The following is an 18,351-nucleotide window of genomic DNA, read 5'->3' as shown; positions in this document are numbered from 1 at the left end:
AAAATGCATACCTGTTTTTGTGCTTCAGCTTTCTGTTTTCTTGTTGGATCAATAGCATCAGCCATCCACTCTATTGTAAAATAGGTGACTGCACCAAATGCTGTAAGGCGGAAGATCAGACCTAGAACCTCATTGCGGTTTAACGGCCGGATAATACCATCAACAGGAATCTCTTTCAACTCCATCTTCTCATAGTCATCTGCAAAATAAATAAATAAAATAAATAAATGACCCATATTAGACACTTCTTGCACCAGTCCAACTTTACTGCTTAGCTGGTTGCTTAGCCTATTTGTTAGGGTTAGGGTTAGGGTGCTATTAATTTTCAGTTAGCTCTCAGAAATCTTTCTTATCATAATAATTAAATAATTAACCAGCACAGTTTGCTTTCATTTTTCACTGGAGTTTGATATAACTGAACTGAGATGTGCTTATTGATGTTAATCCTGAAAGTTGTGAATTCAATTTGAAGTGAAATTAGCAGACAATAAATAAATTGCCTCTAGTTAATTAAATAATTGATAAATTAACAAATTTAGTCAGTGATTAGTATGACAGAATATGAAAAGCAAGAAGGCATATCTTATTTAAATATGTGAGCAGAGCATCAGGAAGAATATCTCTTTGGATTTGAGACTTTAGTCTTTGCAACTTTACAGATCTTCTTTATGCACCAAGAGCTTGTAACACTCCAAAGAGAAAGGAAAAAATGAAATTGCATCATATGACCCCTTTAATGCTTATAGCTCTCGCACAGGTGCAACAGGAGACCATGGGGAATGTTGATGGAACAAGAGACCAAGGTGTAGCAAGAGACCCAGGAGTATCAGGGTAACACAGCGAAGCAGAAGACCACTGGGAATCACAAAGCCATGGCAGAGCAGGAGACCACAGTGGCTGGAGAGCACCAAGACAGAGCTGAGGGATCAGGTAACCACAGCAGCAGAGATGGAAATCATGGTCGAGAAGAGACATTGAAACTCAGAGACGGCACTCTGGCCATGACAGAACAGGCAGGGATGGCCACCTTGGGTGGCTCCGTGTTGTGAAAGTGTACTCTGGGATGGCCTTCCTGGCCTTGCTTGTGTACATGCATACTGTGAAATGGAGTATATTTGAAAGGCTGTGCATTTGGCTGTGCTCATTGGCTAAGCATTGGTGTCAAAACTAAAGTATACTTTGGGCTAAACTCTGCAGGAAAACAGCTCTCCAGGAGCAGGATTAGACACCCTTGCTATCAATGGATTAAGCACACCTTGAGGCTGCGTTTATTTTTCATGGGTATTTTAATGACTTAACATGAATAAAGTTGCTTCTAAATAATATAAGCATGTTAATTAAAAACAACAACAACAACAACACGTCACATACACACAGGAAAAACGGGTTGTCAAACCAGTCCACAAAATGAGCAAGGATGACATTTCCAGACTTCTACTTTGAATATACAAACTGTGAAATGTTCCATGATGCAGGAGGAAATGACATTAATGAATATATAGACTCTGTGACTCTGCACACAGTATGTTATCACTTTTGTAACTGTCAATACAGTAATTTTCTCAAATAACGCTAAAAGGCTGAACATGTTTACAATGATTTTGCTGACTGAGTAGTAGTGGGCATTAGGAAATACATGCTTTATTAAGTTATAAAGTTTGCAGCCTTTGTTTTTTTAGTATTGTAAAATATTTATTTATTTATTTAGGGTGTTTTCACACTTGAGTCCTCTTTAAAAGAACCGAACCCAGACCTCTTTATGTGGACCAAGTGAAAAAGGACCCAGTTTTCTTTACCTTTAAACTGTCCCTGTTCCTGAAAGAGGACTCAGATCCTTTTTTGATCCACTTAAGCAGCAATGGTGTCTCGGACCTCTTTATGTTCAGACTGTTGCTTTTTGGATCTAGTCCAATTCAGTGTTTGATGGCTGACCCTATGCCTCCAAAATTTGATCCCATTCACTTACAATATATATGCCTCACAAACCAAGAGGTTCGTTTGTAAAGATTATTGTTGTTGTTGTTAGTATTATTATTTTGTAAAACAACATTGCTACAAATACTGTGGCTGACCCTATGCCTCCAAAATTTGATCCCATTCACTTACAATATATATGCCTCACAAACCAAGAGGTTCGTTTGTAAAGATTATTGTTATTGTTGTTGTTAGTATTATTATTTTGTAAAACAACATTGCTACAAATACTTTTGAATGAGCTTTCCTTTGAACATGGAATACTCCTTGGGACTAAATTGGCCCACTTTCTAGTATATAAAAGTATACTTTTAAGTATACTTTAAGTATAACGGTAGTAAACTTTGAGTACACAACTAGTTTACATCTATGTTTTTAGTTTGTACTGCAACTAAAAGTGAACTTATAGGTATACTGATAGTTTACTAATTATATACTTTCAAAAAAAGCCTCTAACTAGTTTTCTCTATTCTATCTATTTGTTTTCTATAATTATATAAAAAAAACTTGCTACGTGTACTGTGTTAGACTAACTGAGAATTGTTATAGCACTTGCGTATCATTGCTCTTTTGTTGGTTTTGATTGCTTCCTTCCATTGTCCTCATGTGTAAGTCGCTTTCGATAAAAGTGTCTGCTAAATGACTAAATGTAAATGTAATACTTGAAGCATTTTTAGTACACTTTGAAGTATAGTCTCAGTAAACTTCTAGTTTAGTAGTTTTATGCTGCAAGTATACTCGTAAGTTTTCTATAAGTGAACTTTACATCACCCTGTTGAAAAAAAAAACAGCATATGCTGGTTAGGTATGTCTTGAAGCATGGCTGCTGGTTTGAACTGGTTTAATTTGAATGAGCTTTCCTTTGAACATGGAATATTCCTATTCCTATATTAAGTTTATCTTTTGCAAAAAACATTTTGTAGTTACACCTTTGATTTGTACAGCTGATTTGTACAGAGACATCTGATGACCAAACTACATCGGAATTCGTGAATGGAAAAATCAAGTGAGCCCGGGCCGATTTGTGATCTCAATGCACGTTTTTAAAGCGAAGCTACTCAGACCACCTCCCGTGATGGTCTCGGTTCGGTTCGCTTCTGAGGGGTCTGGAGTGTTCACATGAGGGCCAAAAATCACGCGAACCGCGCTCAGACCCCTGAAATTTTATTTTATTTATTTATTTATTTTTTTGATTGACAGACTGACTGAATAAATTAATATGAAATCACGTTCAGCGAAGGACGCTTTTATTTTTAAATCAGTTCTCACACACTCTACAGTATTATATGCGCAAAACACAAAACAACATGGGGGCTAGATTAACTGTTTTTCATATGTAACGTTAGATTTCCATTTAATCAGTTGCTTCATTTAGTTCCAGCAATTAGATGTAGGCTACACGACATAGGCTACTAATGTCGCAGTTCCCTTACCAAAAAGAAGTATACTTCAAGTTTATTTTATTTAGTATACTTAAGTAAAGTTCAGGTATATTTTAAGTATACTTTATGTAGTAAGTATATATCAGTGTACTAGTAGTATACTTGTAAGTGTACTATTTCAATACTCCTTGGGACTAAATTGGCCCACTTTCTAGTATATAAAAGTATTCTTTTAAGTATACTTTAAGTATAACGGTAGTAAACTTTGAGTACACAACTAGTTTACATCTATGTTTTTAGTTTGTACTGCAACTAAAAGTGAACTTATAGGTATACTGATAGTTTACTAATTATATACTTTCAAAAAAAGCCTCTAACTAGTTTTCTCTATTCTATCTATTTGTTTTCTATAATTATATAAAAAAAACTTGCTACGTGTACTGTGTTAGACTAACTGAGAAAACTTGAAGTATACTTCTTTTTGGTAAGGGTTGTCATGGTTTAGATTTTGTTAGTCATTTAATGGGATCAACGCAATGGATACGGACGCAACAAGCGTCATCATGTCATAAAAGGTACTATATGGCAGCGTCAATAATAACTGAGTAGTTGGGTTCAGTCTAATTTTTAACGGCGCAACTGTCAAATATTTAGACAGGTGTAGATTGTGATTTAGTGCCCATTTATGCCACAACTACACAAAAAAAAAAAAAGGTTCTTCAGCGGTTCTTTGGAGTGGTTAAGGTGCTATATAGCACCATTTTTTTTTTTAGAGTGTACTGAACTCATCGGCTATGAAATCATAGGCTATTTTCATATTTTTTTATTCACAACCTTACAAACAAAATAGGCTACTGTAGCCTACTTAAAGTAAACAAAGAAAGCAAAGTAAATCATATTTTCATATTTCCTCGTTCACCAATACAAACTGAAACTCTTAATAAAGAGGTCACTTACCAGAAATGTAGTGGTTTTGTTTTGGCAATGCTTCCCTTCAACTGTGTTGCGATGAGACCCACAGTCACACCCTCTTCACCCAATGATGGGCGCTTTGGAAATAGATATTCGCGTATACGCTGTCAAATTGAATAGCCTATACTATACGCTTTCTGTTTGAATGATGCAAATAAGAAAACCTAGGGGAGAGTGGGGCACGTTGTAACACTTTTTGACTTTCTCAGTTTGTGTAAATCCACATGGGGTTCAGAATATAATTTTTTTTTATCGACAGTAATTTTACACTTGTCTAGTACATTGAATTTTGGCACACTTTTTTTCTATATAATGCTGATATGGTAACTAATAAATACTGTCAATTTTGTTATGCTAGCATGTGTGGAAATATTCAAACCATGTGTGTTACAACTAACCCCGCGTTACTTTGTGCCCCGCGCTCCCCTACTTGTTGTAAAGTCGAAGACACCGATAATTACGTAATTAAAATATTTATTTAATGCTGTCCATGTTATGTTGTATTTAAACTGCATCAACATTGTGAACTTTTATAAAGATACAGTACGAATAGCACAGTGGCAAACCATTTGGCCTTATTTGCATTATTACATTTTGTGCATGAGACTCACGACTGGTGGATCCGCGCTACTTTTCTCTGTAGGAAGAATTGTCGTTGCTTTATCAACTGTGATGATAAAGATGACTGGCTAATGTCGATTTTCAGTGTCAAGATGCACATATAAACTGTGTGAAAATGGGCTCAGTGGTTTGTTTGTTTATTTGTTTGTTTGTTACAACAGAAAATCTTTTTTTTTTTTTTTTCAAACGTAGACTGAGAATACAATTCAACGCATTCTACACAACATAACATAGCCTAACAATTAAACTAACTATACTGAAAATAAAATAAAATAATAAAATAAAATAAAATGAAATAAAATAAAATAAAATAAAACATAAAATACAATAAAATGCTATTTAAAAAAAAACGAGTTCAGTGGTTTCAAGATGCAATTTTATGACTTGTAGTATAGGCTATCAATAATACTTTTCTGATAGGCTACACACTCCAATCTGATACTGTCTAGATGAATTGGGAATCGGATCATATTTCTCTCTAACCTTCGTCACCCGACAGTTCGATCTCAGCACACCACCCTCTCCTGGCAAAGATGAGTTGTCATTGTATAACAATAAGGATACAGGTAGTTATTATTCAACGGCAAATGGGATACGCGTAAAAATACAGCAGACCATGAAGAAGGACTGACTTATTAATTCCAGATAAAACAAACATATCCAACATACTAATAAATCATAAATAACTTATAAATTAGGTCATACACAAAGCACCAAACATAAAAAATACACTAAAATCTGAGCATAAATTTGGTTTGATCTTTACATATATTGTGATATTTATTATTCACGGACACAAAATAATTACAAAATAATAAAACTCTTAAAATGCATCTATTTATTTCATTCGATTTATTCTATATACGATTCTGTGTGGAATTTATCCTGTCATAGAAAAAAGTATGGGAAAAGCTTGCTTTTATCTATAAACTATTTCTTTTGCTACTTAACATTTCCTTCAAACAAGATCTCCTAAATAATGTTACAAATAAAGTTAAAAAAATTCAAAAAAAATGTCAAAACATTTAGAAAGGGGTTGTACTGGAAAAGCACAGGAGAACGTATCATTGTAATATCTACAAACTTTCATTCTAATCTGACAGATGGCGCTGTACAATAAAGATTTGCCATCTGAAACTCAGCTAGAACTTTCCACCTCTGTGTCGTCCTTGGGGGCTAAATGCGCATTTGAGCAAATGGTACAGAACACGCATATTGCATTAATACATGGTTAAAATCATTTGCGTAATCGCTGGCGCAATTAATTTATATAATCACTTTATAATTACCAAATAATGTGCTTGCGCCTTTATGAAGTAACTTACTTTTCTGCTTGCGTAAGCATTTCAGCAATTTCCTGCCTTTTATTGCAGGGTAGTAGAGGCATTGGTGGTGGGGGTAACGCTAACTACGCATTCTGATATTTTCCCCCGTATACAGTAGTATTTCAAATATATACCTTCCAGGTTGTTCTTTTCAGTCACTATGGGTCAGACCAATAAACAATTCTTTCAAAAAAGAAACGAGAATGCTGGTCTATAATACCTACATGCTGACTTGAAATCTGATATAAAATATTGGAAACTTTCCTCATTTCTGTACACACGTGACCCTGGAACAAAAAGTAGTTCGTTTGTGCTCTGCCTGTATTCTTCCGCTTGCTGTACCTAAAAAAATTGTTAATGTATTTTTTTATTTAACGTCATAACAGTTAAATATTTGTACCTAATAATGTGTGTATCTATATACTGAAATACAGAAAAAGTATTGGTATATTCATACAATACTGCATTCGTGGAACTACTTGACACAGCGTATGAATATGTTGTCCGAACGTCACCTTTTTTCAATGGGAAGCCATGATGGAAGTTTGAGAGTTTAACAGAGGAGCAGCGAAGGAAAAGGACCCGCTTGGAGACCGCTCCTACGTGACATTTAAATATCGAGTTTTTAATTTCTTGGTGGAGGCTGTCACCTTTCATTTCATGTGTTGGAACTTGGGCATCGCGGATTGTTGCAATGTTCGATGGCTTTTATTTTTTTAAGGATGGGTAGACGAGCTAGCGCGCTAGCCGTTGAAGCTAGCGGCTAGACGGAACGCGAGTGGAGTGCGAGCGGGGCTTTGACAACCGTTCTTGAGGTGGAAGCGCACGGAGAGGACCCTCTCTCCGCCTTTCCATTCAATCACGGCGGCTACGGTGCGACCAGAGACTTGTCGTGCACTAGAAATTCTGCAGTTCGAGACGTGGGACGTTGCTTATCTTTTCACCCAGGGCTCATCTGAGGGCATTTTGGAAGCCGGGCCTGTGGTGGTTTGGAGCGAGGCCCTTGATGAGAGAGCCACAGCAGACTCCATTCTAGCTAGCAGGGGGACTGCGAAACGAGCAGAGCATTAAGTCGACTGATCGTCCGAAAGCAACAATACTCTCTCACACACTAAAAACCATAAAGACTTCTGTCACAGCCATGGCTGCGATCATAAAAGAATTTGTCAGTCGAAACAAAAATAGATACCAGGAAGATGGATTCGACTTGGACTTGACCTGTATCCTCTTTGATCAATCAAATGTCCCTGTTCTGTCTATTGTGTAGAAACCAGTGTCTGCAGTGAAGGTAATAGCTTGCATCTTGTTCTAAATCGATAAATCTCAAGTTTCATCAGAGGATACAGACGAAATGAGCGGCTGTTTATTTTAAATAAGTTAATTTTATTATTATTATTATTTATTTATTTAAAATTTTTTTTGAAACTATTGGCACTGGCACCTAGTCGGCGGCTGGAGCTTGACATGATCTAGATCTATTAGGTTTTGTAGCTGGATCAACTCGAAGCCAGCGCCGTTTAGATTCATGTCAGTTCTCAATTTAACCAAGTCATCGAGCAGACAGAGAAATCGACAGACTGCACGCGCATTTATTTCATTTGTACAGTTGTTCTGGGCAAGTTACATGTGCAAACTACAATGTAAGCAACGTCAGGTTGTAAAAGGTCATTATTTTTCATTCTTATGCAATCTGATCCATCGATTGGCTGCTAATCTGAAATCCAGCACACAAAACGCGTTCATTTCAACTAAAGGCTTCTCGCACGAAAACTGCAGTTTGGGGGGTTTAAAACAAAAGATGCGTCGCGTAGAGGTCTCACTGGCTTACATAATGCGATGGATTAGACGAAATGCACAAGCAGTGTCACACAAAGAGCCATTGCATCAGCTGCTCGCATAACATAGATCTCGCGCTCAACTTGGTGTAGTTTTGATTTGCGCATAAATGAGTCAGTTCACACGCTTGCGTACAAAAGGAAATGCTTTAGTATGTGAAGTATGTCTTTTTCGTAATCGCAGGAAGGGATTCGTGCAGTCCTGTTAAAGAGGTCTCCCTCTGTAGCGCTGTATTTTAGAAACGTCACTGATGCCTGCTCACTGTTATGTACCATATGTCAATGTCATTTGTGTTTTTCAAGCACGGGCATTGTATGCATGTACATAGCTGATTTTGTGATGGCTTTGTTCAGGTGCATTACATCCTTGCAGATGTAGTGGAAAAGTGGTTTGATTACTTGTTTTATTTCAGCAGGATTCGGTGTTATTGAAGATGAAATATTAAAACCAAACCTGACGTTTAGCTGTAGTGCAGTTCACTGCACTGTCCTGATCGTTGTCCTGTAATATACAAAAAGACAGGTGTACCAAACACTAAGAAACAGGCAGGGCTGGAAGGACAGTTAGAGGGCAGGATCAAATAATTGAAGAGGTGCAATTATTTCTCTGTGTAGCACTATAACAATGGCTTTAGGAATCTGGTAGGCCTTGGTGGATGTTTTGTCAAGAATTTTGAAATGTTAAGTGTATTTGCACTAAACAAGGATGCAGTTTTGCTTTAGATCTAGTGTATTACATGAGTAGACTGTGAATGAATTGATTGCACGGACTTTGATTTGCAGGGGCTTTGATGGTGTGTGGGTTCACTATTGCATTGCATCATGCTATGCACTCATTGCATGTAAAACGCACACTGTGTTGAAGTGGAATGTAGGACTCTATTCTTACAGAAGTTTCAAAGGATAAATATGGAGAATGATTTCATTCTTTCAGTCCCCTTTTCATGTTACTGATAAAGCAACACTGTCTACGGCAATGATTGATAAAATGCATCTTGTGTGATCGTGGGTCATGAAATATGTTTACTAGTTTTAAGCTTACATTTTTATTTTTTTTCTTGAAGTTAGCCAAGATGAGACTTTTTAGGATTTAGGTTTTATTCTATCCATTTATTCCCAACACATTTGCAGTTAAAAGTTACTTATTTATTTACCTGAAATGTATAACACAGTTCTTTAGATTTTCACTTGACATAATTGCTATAGACTTCAAAAATAAAGCCATCATTTGATGCTAATTTTTAAGTCTGCGAGGAAAAACAACAACAACACACCAATGTGCGATGTAATGTCAGTGCAGCACTCACCTGACTGGACAAAGTGACAGTTCTTCTCGAAACTGTCCAACACTGGCCCTGGACTTTATTTTTTTATTTTTATGTCAAACCTTCGATTATTTTTATGTCCAGTGAGTATCATGGATGCCTCATTCAGTGCATCATAATTATAGCTGGTTATTTACTTATGCATGGCGCTGTCAAAAAACATAAAGTTTGCCAGATCAGGAGTGAGAACCACATGCTACACCATCCGAGAACATAAGACGATGTTGCTTACCGTCATCTAGCCCAGATGTTTTTTTTTTTGTCTAGAGCATTCAAAAACTGCTGATCGTTACTGCTATAGGCCTTTCACACAGTGTATCTAAAACCTCTGAAATGACCTGTTGCACTGCTTTATCAGTTTGCAGTGTGCACCTTCAGTGGCATTTTATGAAGTGTGTAACTAATGTTAGACTGTCAGTCAGTATGCCATTCCACAGTCATACAAATAAATGCATTTGTGATGTTCATTGCTTGACTGTAAATATTAGCCTTGATTGTGCAGAAAATGTTTAAAATAATGGTTTTATGTTCCAACCACAATTCAGAGCATTAGATATTTTTTTTCTAGTCATCCATAGTTCCTTAGTGATGTTGCCTAATAATTGCGTAGACTAGTTGTATTTACATGCACATTTGAACTTCTCAAAAACTTTTCGCCTAATTCACAACACATGCCTATACAGTAGGGCTGAAATGATTAGTTGACATTATCGACAAGCATCTGATCATAGCAATGTAGAGGTTAGCACCAGCTTTGCAGTTCCTCTTTCCAGTAAAGTCCAGTCAAGTCACATTAATTTACATAGCACTTTATGCAATAGATTGCTTTAAACCAAGCAGCTTTGCAGTATTAAACATGATCAAACTGTCAGTGTCACAGTTCCAGTTAGAATTACTACTTTAAATGACCTTTTAAATCAAAGCTTAATCTAGCTATGGACTGCTTTGATTAATGTAACACTATAAAGTGTTTTAAGAGAGATTATGTTCTGAATAAAATGGTTTACCAAAAATAAAACGTCTCTTACCTTTGTTCAATATCCATATGACTTAAAAAAAAAAAGTCAGAATGATGAATTAATTAAATGGTAAATGAGAATGTCTTTGTCATCTCATTTTGTGTGCCAAATATATTTATTTGTATTGTAAAAAAATAATTGTATAATAATTGTAATTGTATGATAGTAATATAATTGTTTGACATTTTCAAAAGCTGAAGTGATTACCTTGTTTTATTTTTTATTTAGAATATGTATAACTCAATATGTTAATTGAAATAATCGACAATTAGTTAATTAATCATTCTAAGAATCGTTTTAATTGATTATCAAAATAATCATTTATTGCAGCCCTAGTACGCACATGAATTTATTAACCTAGTTCTAATATTAGTGAAATTGATGTGTTATAAATGAACGGCTCCATATAAGGGCTTTCCACACTACCTTTTATTTATTTTTTAAAACCTGTAGTCACCCTTGTCAAACATATGCTAGATAGACACCCTCTTGTCGTTACAAAACAAGTGTGTCGCTGAAAAGTGAAGCCAAAATGTTTAGATCGCCCCCAGGTGGCTGGACCCAGTATAGGTCATAAACCCCACCCTCTCCATGTAATCCAATGGGATGCGAGACAAACTAAAAAACACTTCGTATACATTTTTTTCAAAGATGGTTTCCATCATTTTAGGTAGTTTTTATTAGGGGTGGGCGATCTGTCGATTTTATATCGTGATCGATCTCGAAGATGTCTACGATCTACTTTTCAAGTGAACCATAGAGACCGTGATCTTTTATGTCCTCATAATAATGTTAAAACTACAGCAATGACTGCCTATTAGATGACTGTGGCTGGTCAAATTATATACCGCATCTCTATCATGTGTCTTTCATGCGTGGTGACGTATTTAAAAAAAAACAACTCCACGTGAGCTAGCAGTAGTACTGCGATGAATCAAATTTTAGTTTCAGTTTCGATTTGTGCCGCAAGCTGTTCCAATAATTTCAAGCGGTAAGCTTTCGCCTCTCCTAAACCTAACGTTCAAATCAGTCCAATCATGCAATGTGACCGTCGTAAAATGCAGTCTACTGTGGGACATGCTTTATTTTAAAAAGTGTTATTAAAAGCGCATTAACTGCGAAAGAGACTGTTCCCCAGGTCTGTTCTGTGCAAGCGCTCAGAGGCGGCGCTAACACGAACAAGCAAAGTATATGTGGAGTTTCAAGCATTCGCATAAATGATCAAATATACACAATAATATGTCAATGTCTGTCTTAGCGAGTATTTACATAAAGACAGTCAGTTATGTCTTAAGTGAACATAAACGATTAGGAAAGAAATGGGATGCATGTCAGTATATTAGATACGTGCATTCGGTCTTAAAGAGACAGCAGCCTAATAAACCTACTGCTGTCTGTATCATTAATGTTAATCAAACAACAAAATACAGAGACAATCACTCACTATCTTGAATTAATCACGTTATAACTTTAAGAATCAATGTATATTTGATTCATACAGTAATGCAGTGTTTTAAAGTTTATCTCCGGCTTTAATGTCCATTTTTGTTGTTTAATGCAATACTGTATTTTAAATTGTTCAAATAGGTAAGCCATAGGCTTGTTCCACTCTGGATATTCTCAATAGTCAATATCTCAAAATAGGGAAGATTGCGATTCAGATCGTGATTTTGTGTGACAAGATTGTGATATGATATTTTGGGAAGATCGCCCACCCCTAGTTCTTATCATGCTGATGTATGTTCAAGTGTTCGTTTTTCTAATAAGTTTGCTTTTAATTAGGCGTTATTTGATGCTAACGGGGTGTGTTGTCATGATTGTGATCTTGTTATTGGGTCTGTGGGAGTTTGAGACTGATGAGAGAGTATTGTCCTGCCATTCCACAAAACTTTGGCATGTCAAAAAGTTCAGAATGTTATTATAAAAAATCTATATGAATCAAGTGGTTTAATAAAAATTTAGACGTGATCACTTTATAATATGACAGTTTTAATTTTGCAATAAAATATTTAATTTAGATTTTTATTCATATATAAACATTAATCAATGCAGATGGATAAAGCACATCAAATATGGTAAATGGAAGAAGCAATGAGGTTTGTTCTCACGTGTCAGGCAAGCACATTTCATTTTCTGCAAGTACAGTAAAGGTTGGTCTCGCATGTGAAGCAGGTACGGTTGATTACTGTAACCAATATGATTTATGTATGTGCGTTGATCAATGTTTCTATGTGAATATAAACTTGGATTGAACTTATCGATTCTGGTGCATAACGTTAAAACGTCTTTATGAACCTCTTGAAGCATCAAAAATTTAGTGGGATGGATTTTAAATGGAGTGACGGAAATCTCTGTGGTTTCTTGATTTATATCTTTGTTTTGAAAATGAACAAAAGTCTTTGGATTTTCATTTTTGTGTGAACTCTTCCTTTAACCAAAATCAACCGTGATTGTCTGGGCAAGTAATTATTGTGCTCTTTCTGCAGATTCTTGGATTTGAAGCATAAAAATCATTACAAGATATATAATCTGTAAGTGTGTTTCAAATAACTTCAGTTCTGTCAAATGCTTTTACTACTAGAACATTTCCTCCAGTTTGCTGTTAAAAGCAGAAAAGCTGCAATCATGTTCAATTGAACATTAAAGAAAACAAGCTGCTTGATCATTGTGAATGGAAGGCATTGTCATTGCACATAGGTCTGTTATTTAGCTGTGAATGTTCTGTTGGATTTGGCATTGATGCAAAGTTCTTAAGCAGGAATGTTACGTTGAACTTCTGTACTTATCTGTTTCTTTGTATTGTTTAGATGTGCGGAAAGACATTATGATACTGCCAAATTTAACTGCAGAGGTAAGATACTTGGATTGCATAAATCTGCCATTTACAGATGGTTTTGAAATTTGGTAATGAAGGTCTCAATGAACTCTTTATTTTTCTCTTGCAGTTGCACAGTATCCGTTTGAGGATCACAATCCTCCTCAGTTAGAACTTATTAAACCTTTCTGTGAAGATTTGGATAAGTGGCTCAGTGAAAATGACAATCATGTGGCTGCCATTCACTGCAAAGCTGGAAAGGGACGTACGGGTGTCATGATATGTGCGTACTTGTTACACCGAGGCAAATTCAAAAAAGCACAAGAGGCTCTGGACTTCTATGGTGAAGTTAGAACCAGAGACAAGAAGGTGACGTATATATTTTTTTGCTTTGTTTCCCAAAAAACTCAAGTTGTGAATTTTAAGTTTTTGTATAGAAATGTAAATTAAAGGATAAAAGTTTTGATAAATTTTCATGTCAATGAAAGCAATGTCCATGCTGATGTATAATTATGTATGTGGGTATGTGTGCTATTACTATCATAATAATAATGTTACAGTGAAATGTTTCGAACCTAAAAAAATCTACTGACCTACATCATTTCCCCCGAGTATTCTTCTGTGGAGTGCAACAGTGCCCATCCACTTTTTTTAGTGGCCTTTGTTCTGGAAGTATTTTTCTTGTAGAGAATAAAAAAAATGGCATAAAAAAAGAGTTGTATGCCATTAATTAAACCAACCAGCTACGAGGTGAATCACAACCTTACAAACTTAGATTTGAAGCAAAAAAGTATTTGAATATCAAACAAAAAGGCAACGGTACAAGACTGTGTACTTTATTAAGGGAAAGATCTACAATCCTATGAAGCATTGCAAATGACCTAAAGCAATGGAGAAATATAAAATTATTGATTTTTGAAGATGTTGATTTATAGAAACAATATTTTACTTTTATTGCAAAATATTTGTATATAAAAAATATTGAATCAGTTTGAGAGCTTAGGGAGACTGACTCTATTATGTAGTGGTTTATGTGTGGGTGGGTGCTGTGTAGCCCTTGGGCATGGTTTGCTTGTTTCGATTCTCTGATTGGTTGAGATTTCTTTGCAGTGTCATGTAGTTTTTTTTTTTTTTTTAAACCAGGTATTCTGTTAAATTATTACATAAAAATTAATTTGGAATAATGGCATCAACAAAAGCATATACCATAAATTTACAACCTTGTAGATTACTTTTAAAGGTTTATAAGTCTTTAAAGGTTTTTTAAAATAATTGTTAAAAATCAATTCCCCTTTGGAGAAAATGGGTGGGATTTTTACTTCTGGAACCCAACTGCTGCACCCTTTTACGGAAGTATGATGCAAACGTGTTGTGTTGTGTTGTGTTGAGGCCACGGAGGAGATGTTTGCATTAACACTACAGGTTTGCTGTTTCATAGGGAGTGACTATTCCCAGTCAGAGGCGATACGTGTACTACTATAGCTACCTTCTGAAGAATAAGCTGGAGTACAAACCTGTGGCCTTGCTCTTTCACAAGATGGTGTTTGAGACAGTGCCTATGTTCAGTGGAGGGACTTGCAGTAAGTGAGCTCTTTCCTTTCTTTTCTTTTTTCTTTTTTTTTCCCTTTCTAGCAGTGTTGTTTATACTTTGTCTTGTCATCCGTTACGGGCTATTTGATCTCAAGTGCTCAGGTGAGACATATTGGTGTTTACACCTGGTATTACTTGCATCTCGCATGTGTCTTCTGTGACAAGTATGGACTTTTCAAACTTTTGTGATTATTTTCTTTTAAAATTACATGTAACCGGCAAAGTTTAAGACTCTCATTTTAACTTGGTGCATGGTGGATAGGTGAGTTGGAGGCCTTTGAAAGCATTAGTGTTTACCATACAAATGCGACGTGAGCACATGCATTTCTAACTGCTGGCAGGAACTGGGTCTGTTTCAATGAGATGCACATGGTAAATCACAGGCAGTTTGTTGGCGGCACGCAAGCAGTGCACGTACACCCAATTCAATCAATCTCTATTCTGTTGCCCAGCTCTAAACTGCTAAATGTGGACAATTAGGCATTAAGGTAGTGCTGGGCGGTCTGACCAAAAATTTATATCACGGTATTTTTCAAAAATATACCGGTTTCACGGTACATGACGGTATTTTTTTTTCATGCATGACCGGGTGTTAACCATATTTTCTACTGATTGAGAGAGGAAATACTGCAGTATATTGACTTAGAATTAGAGATCGATCGATATATCGATTTACCGAAATATTTACCGATATCTAAGCATTTTACAATAATCGGATATCGGTTTTGTAATATCGGATTCACCGATAAACGCCGCCATCTTGTGGATGTTTTGAGAATTGCGCGCAGGATCACCATTGCAGCGCATCTGAGGGGAAACAAGACGACAACAACGGCGTTCACGGGCACTTGATTTACTGTAGTTAGTCAACTTTATTTAACATAACAGCAGTTTAAGTATTTGCTATTGACTGTTCAAATGTGGAGTTTTGCGATCGTGTGTGCGCGAGCGAGCGAGAGAGAGAGCTGTTCCCTCACCACAGTGCAACAGTGAAAAGGGATCCCTTTCAAACAGTGTTGTGTTCCGAACGTTGTTTAAGCGACATATATGTCGTTTATAGCGACGGTATGTCGTTTAAGCGACATACCGTATTGCGGTATTTTAAAAATTCATATCATAACAAAAATAAACACCGGTATTCTGTATGAACCGGTATACCGCCCAGCACTACATTAAGGTATTACTAACATTAACATCATAAATTTCTGTAGCTGTTTTAAAACTGCATTATGAAGTGTGCTTTAGTGTCACACGATCCTTCAGAAAACATTCTAAGAACTCTTTGGAGCTCAGGAAACGTTTCTCATTATCAATGTTGAAGACTGTTGTGCTGCTTATTTATATTATTATTATAAATTTTTTTTTTTTTCAGGATACTTTAATGAATAGGAATTGCTTCAAAAGACCAGCATATATTTGAAACATATTTTGTAACATGTAAAGAAAAAACTTTAATTATTTTAATTTAACATCCTTTGTAAAATGGCCTTACCATTCATTGTGGTTTCATTTCAAAAGATTTTGCCCTCCATGTATACGTTTATTACAGTACCATCCACTTGAGGTCAGATCAGACATTAATACCAGGTGTACACAGAGTCTCTGTAACTGGAAATCAAGTCTCTCACCTTTCACGCTCTAATTGCATGTATTCTGACAGCGCTGCACGAACTCGCGGCGGATCTGCTTGTTAACCAGGGTTCAAAGTCCAAAGCGCGAGGAAAATCTGCGCTGAACCAGTGTGACTCGTCAGTTGCTCAGTCACATTTATGAATTTTTACAAGGCATGTGACAATGCAATACGTGCAATATATTCGTAATGAGACTCAATGAGACTCGTGCACAAAAAGAAGCATTGAGGTCTTCCTGCGCGTTTCCGCCAAAATAAAAGTTGCGAAAAAGCAAGAACTCCATCAACATTCATAAACAAAAATAGTAAAAAGCACATTTTGGCTATTTAATTTATGCAGTGGTGAAAAAAATGGGCAAAATACACAGGGAAAAAAAAATCAAACCGTCTTCGGCTTTCGGCCCAGTGTTTCATTTTTTCCCGGCCAAGAATTTTCATTTCGGTGCATCCCTAACATCCATGTCTCTCTGTCTCTGACTGTACCTCCTCCGGGCCCTATTCTGAACACATTCTTGGTGACACTGACCAAGCCTGCTCTACACGGCTCCTGGACTGGATCGTTCATAATGCTTTAGACAACCTGCTGTGTGAAATCTGAACTTTATCCCCCATTATATTTTATTTTTGTACTTGTATGTCTGTAACATGTTTTATGTGTGATTTTTAGAGTGTACCTCACAACTAAAGGGCTTCCCGGTGGTGTTGCACTTATGCTTTCCTCCATAGAGTCTTAAATGGCCATTAATATTTTAGTCCAGCCCAGTCCAGCTCTGTAAAAGCTGTGTGTTGCATGAGTGTGTGTTGTGTTAGCTCTGTTTAAACGTTTCTTCCCCTCATAGTGCCCTCTCTTGCTCTTGCTCTGGCCAGGCCACTGGACAGTCTTTAATCTCCTTCTTTTTCTCCAAGGGGATTCTGCTGTAAAAAGCAAGAGTGAGCAGATTCCACATGGGTTCAGAAAAACCAATTGGCATTGGGGTAACATCAGCTTTTTTCTAAAATGTTTCTCATTTTCAGTTCTGTTAGCCTAGCCAGTGTTGCTCTGTAAAATGTGTTTGCCATGTACAAATAAATGCCCCTAACGCCACTTTTGGGTGGTCGTTTGTAAAGCCTCATTTGAGGGAGATGGGAAGTGTGGTCCAGGGTCAGCTGTTCTCAGAATAGGGCCCTTAGCGTGCCACTGTTATTTTGTCTTTTCTGTATCAATATTTCTGCTGTTTCTAGCCTGTTGTTTTCCTCTGCTTTTCTTCTGTTTTATGTTAACAGATATGCATAAGCTCACATTTTGTTTCTGTTGCACAAAGCTGGTAGAGCAATTACACATTGTTTTATTTTGCAGATCCTCAGTTTGTGGTGTACCAGCTGAAGGTGAAAATCCACACGTCTAACCCAGCGCACACAAGGCGAGAGGAGAAGTACATGTACTTTGATTTTCCACAGCCACTGCCTGTGTGTGGAGACATCAAGGTGGAGTTCTTCCACAAGCAGAACAAGATGATGAAAAAGGTACGTGTCAGTTTCCAAACAGCCCATAGCGCTTTTACAGATCATTATTGCTGCATCTAGTAGTAAATGTTAGTGCTGTGATCGATACGATGATGTATCGTCACAGAGATTTGACGATATGAGTATCGATACAGCTGGCCCTGTATCGATATTGTGGCACGTGTGCAGCAGTGGACCGCGCTTAATTTGAATACTAGAACACCGTTTAAAATTGAGTAGAAAAGTGTGAGGTTTCTAAAAAATAAAGAATAGAGCATAATATAAAGGCTACAAGGATTAATCTGGACAGAGGAACACAACTGGGTTGCCTGATATAAAGAGATGTAATCCCCAAAACAGAGCTTTACACTTGCGCAATAC

The 18,351-nt window shown here is 36.6% G+C and overlaps 2 protein-coding genes across 2 annotated transcripts in view; one reads left to right on the top strand and one right to left on the bottom strand.

Annotated features, from left to right (window-relative positions):
• Window positions 1–185, bottom strand: part of LOC107724683 (ATPase family AAA domain-containing protein 1-B-like) — a 6,134-nt gene extending 5,949 nt beyond the window's left edge. Inside the window, exon 1 of the mRNA XM_016533695.1 lies at window positions 12–185. Within this exon, the coding sequence (XP_016389181.1) occupies window positions 12–185 (174 nt within the window). The remainder of the gene's footprint in view (window positions 1–11) is intronic.
• A 687-nt stretch (window positions 186–872) lies between these two features.
• The window catches only part of LOC107724682 (phosphatidylinositol 3,4,5-trisphosphate 3-phosphatase and dual-specificity protein phosphatase PTEN-like), a 22,328-nt gene continuing 4,849 nt past the window's right edge, over window positions 873–18,351 (top strand). The window contains exons 1-7 of the mRNA XM_016533694.1: window positions 873–1,045; window positions 12,922–12,984; window positions 13,261–13,304; window positions 13,399–13,637; window positions 14,707–14,848; window positions 17,395–17,463; window positions 17,825–17,991. Coding sequence (XP_016389180.1) covers window positions 873–1,045; window positions 12,922–12,984; window positions 13,261–13,304; window positions 13,399–13,637; window positions 14,707–14,848; window positions 17,395–17,463; window positions 17,825–17,991 — 897 coding nt within the window. The remainder of the gene's footprint in view (window positions 1,046–12,921; window positions 12,985–13,260; window positions 13,305–13,398; window positions 13,638–14,706; window positions 14,849–17,394; window positions 17,464–17,824; window positions 17,992–18,351) is intronic.

This window comes from Sinocyclocheilus rhinocerous, unplaced genomic scaffold (genome assembly GCF_001515625.1).
Source record: "Sinocyclocheilus rhinocerous isolate Xijiao unplaced genomic scaffold, SAMN03320098_v1.1 scaffold1026, whole genome shotgun sequence".
NCBI lineage: Eukaryota > Metazoa > Chordata > Actinopteri > Cypriniformes > Cyprinidae > Sinocyclocheilus > Sinocyclocheilus rhinocerous.
The sequence above is the reverse complement of the archived record's forward strand: the minus strand, read 5'-3'. Positions and strand labels throughout refer to the sequence as shown.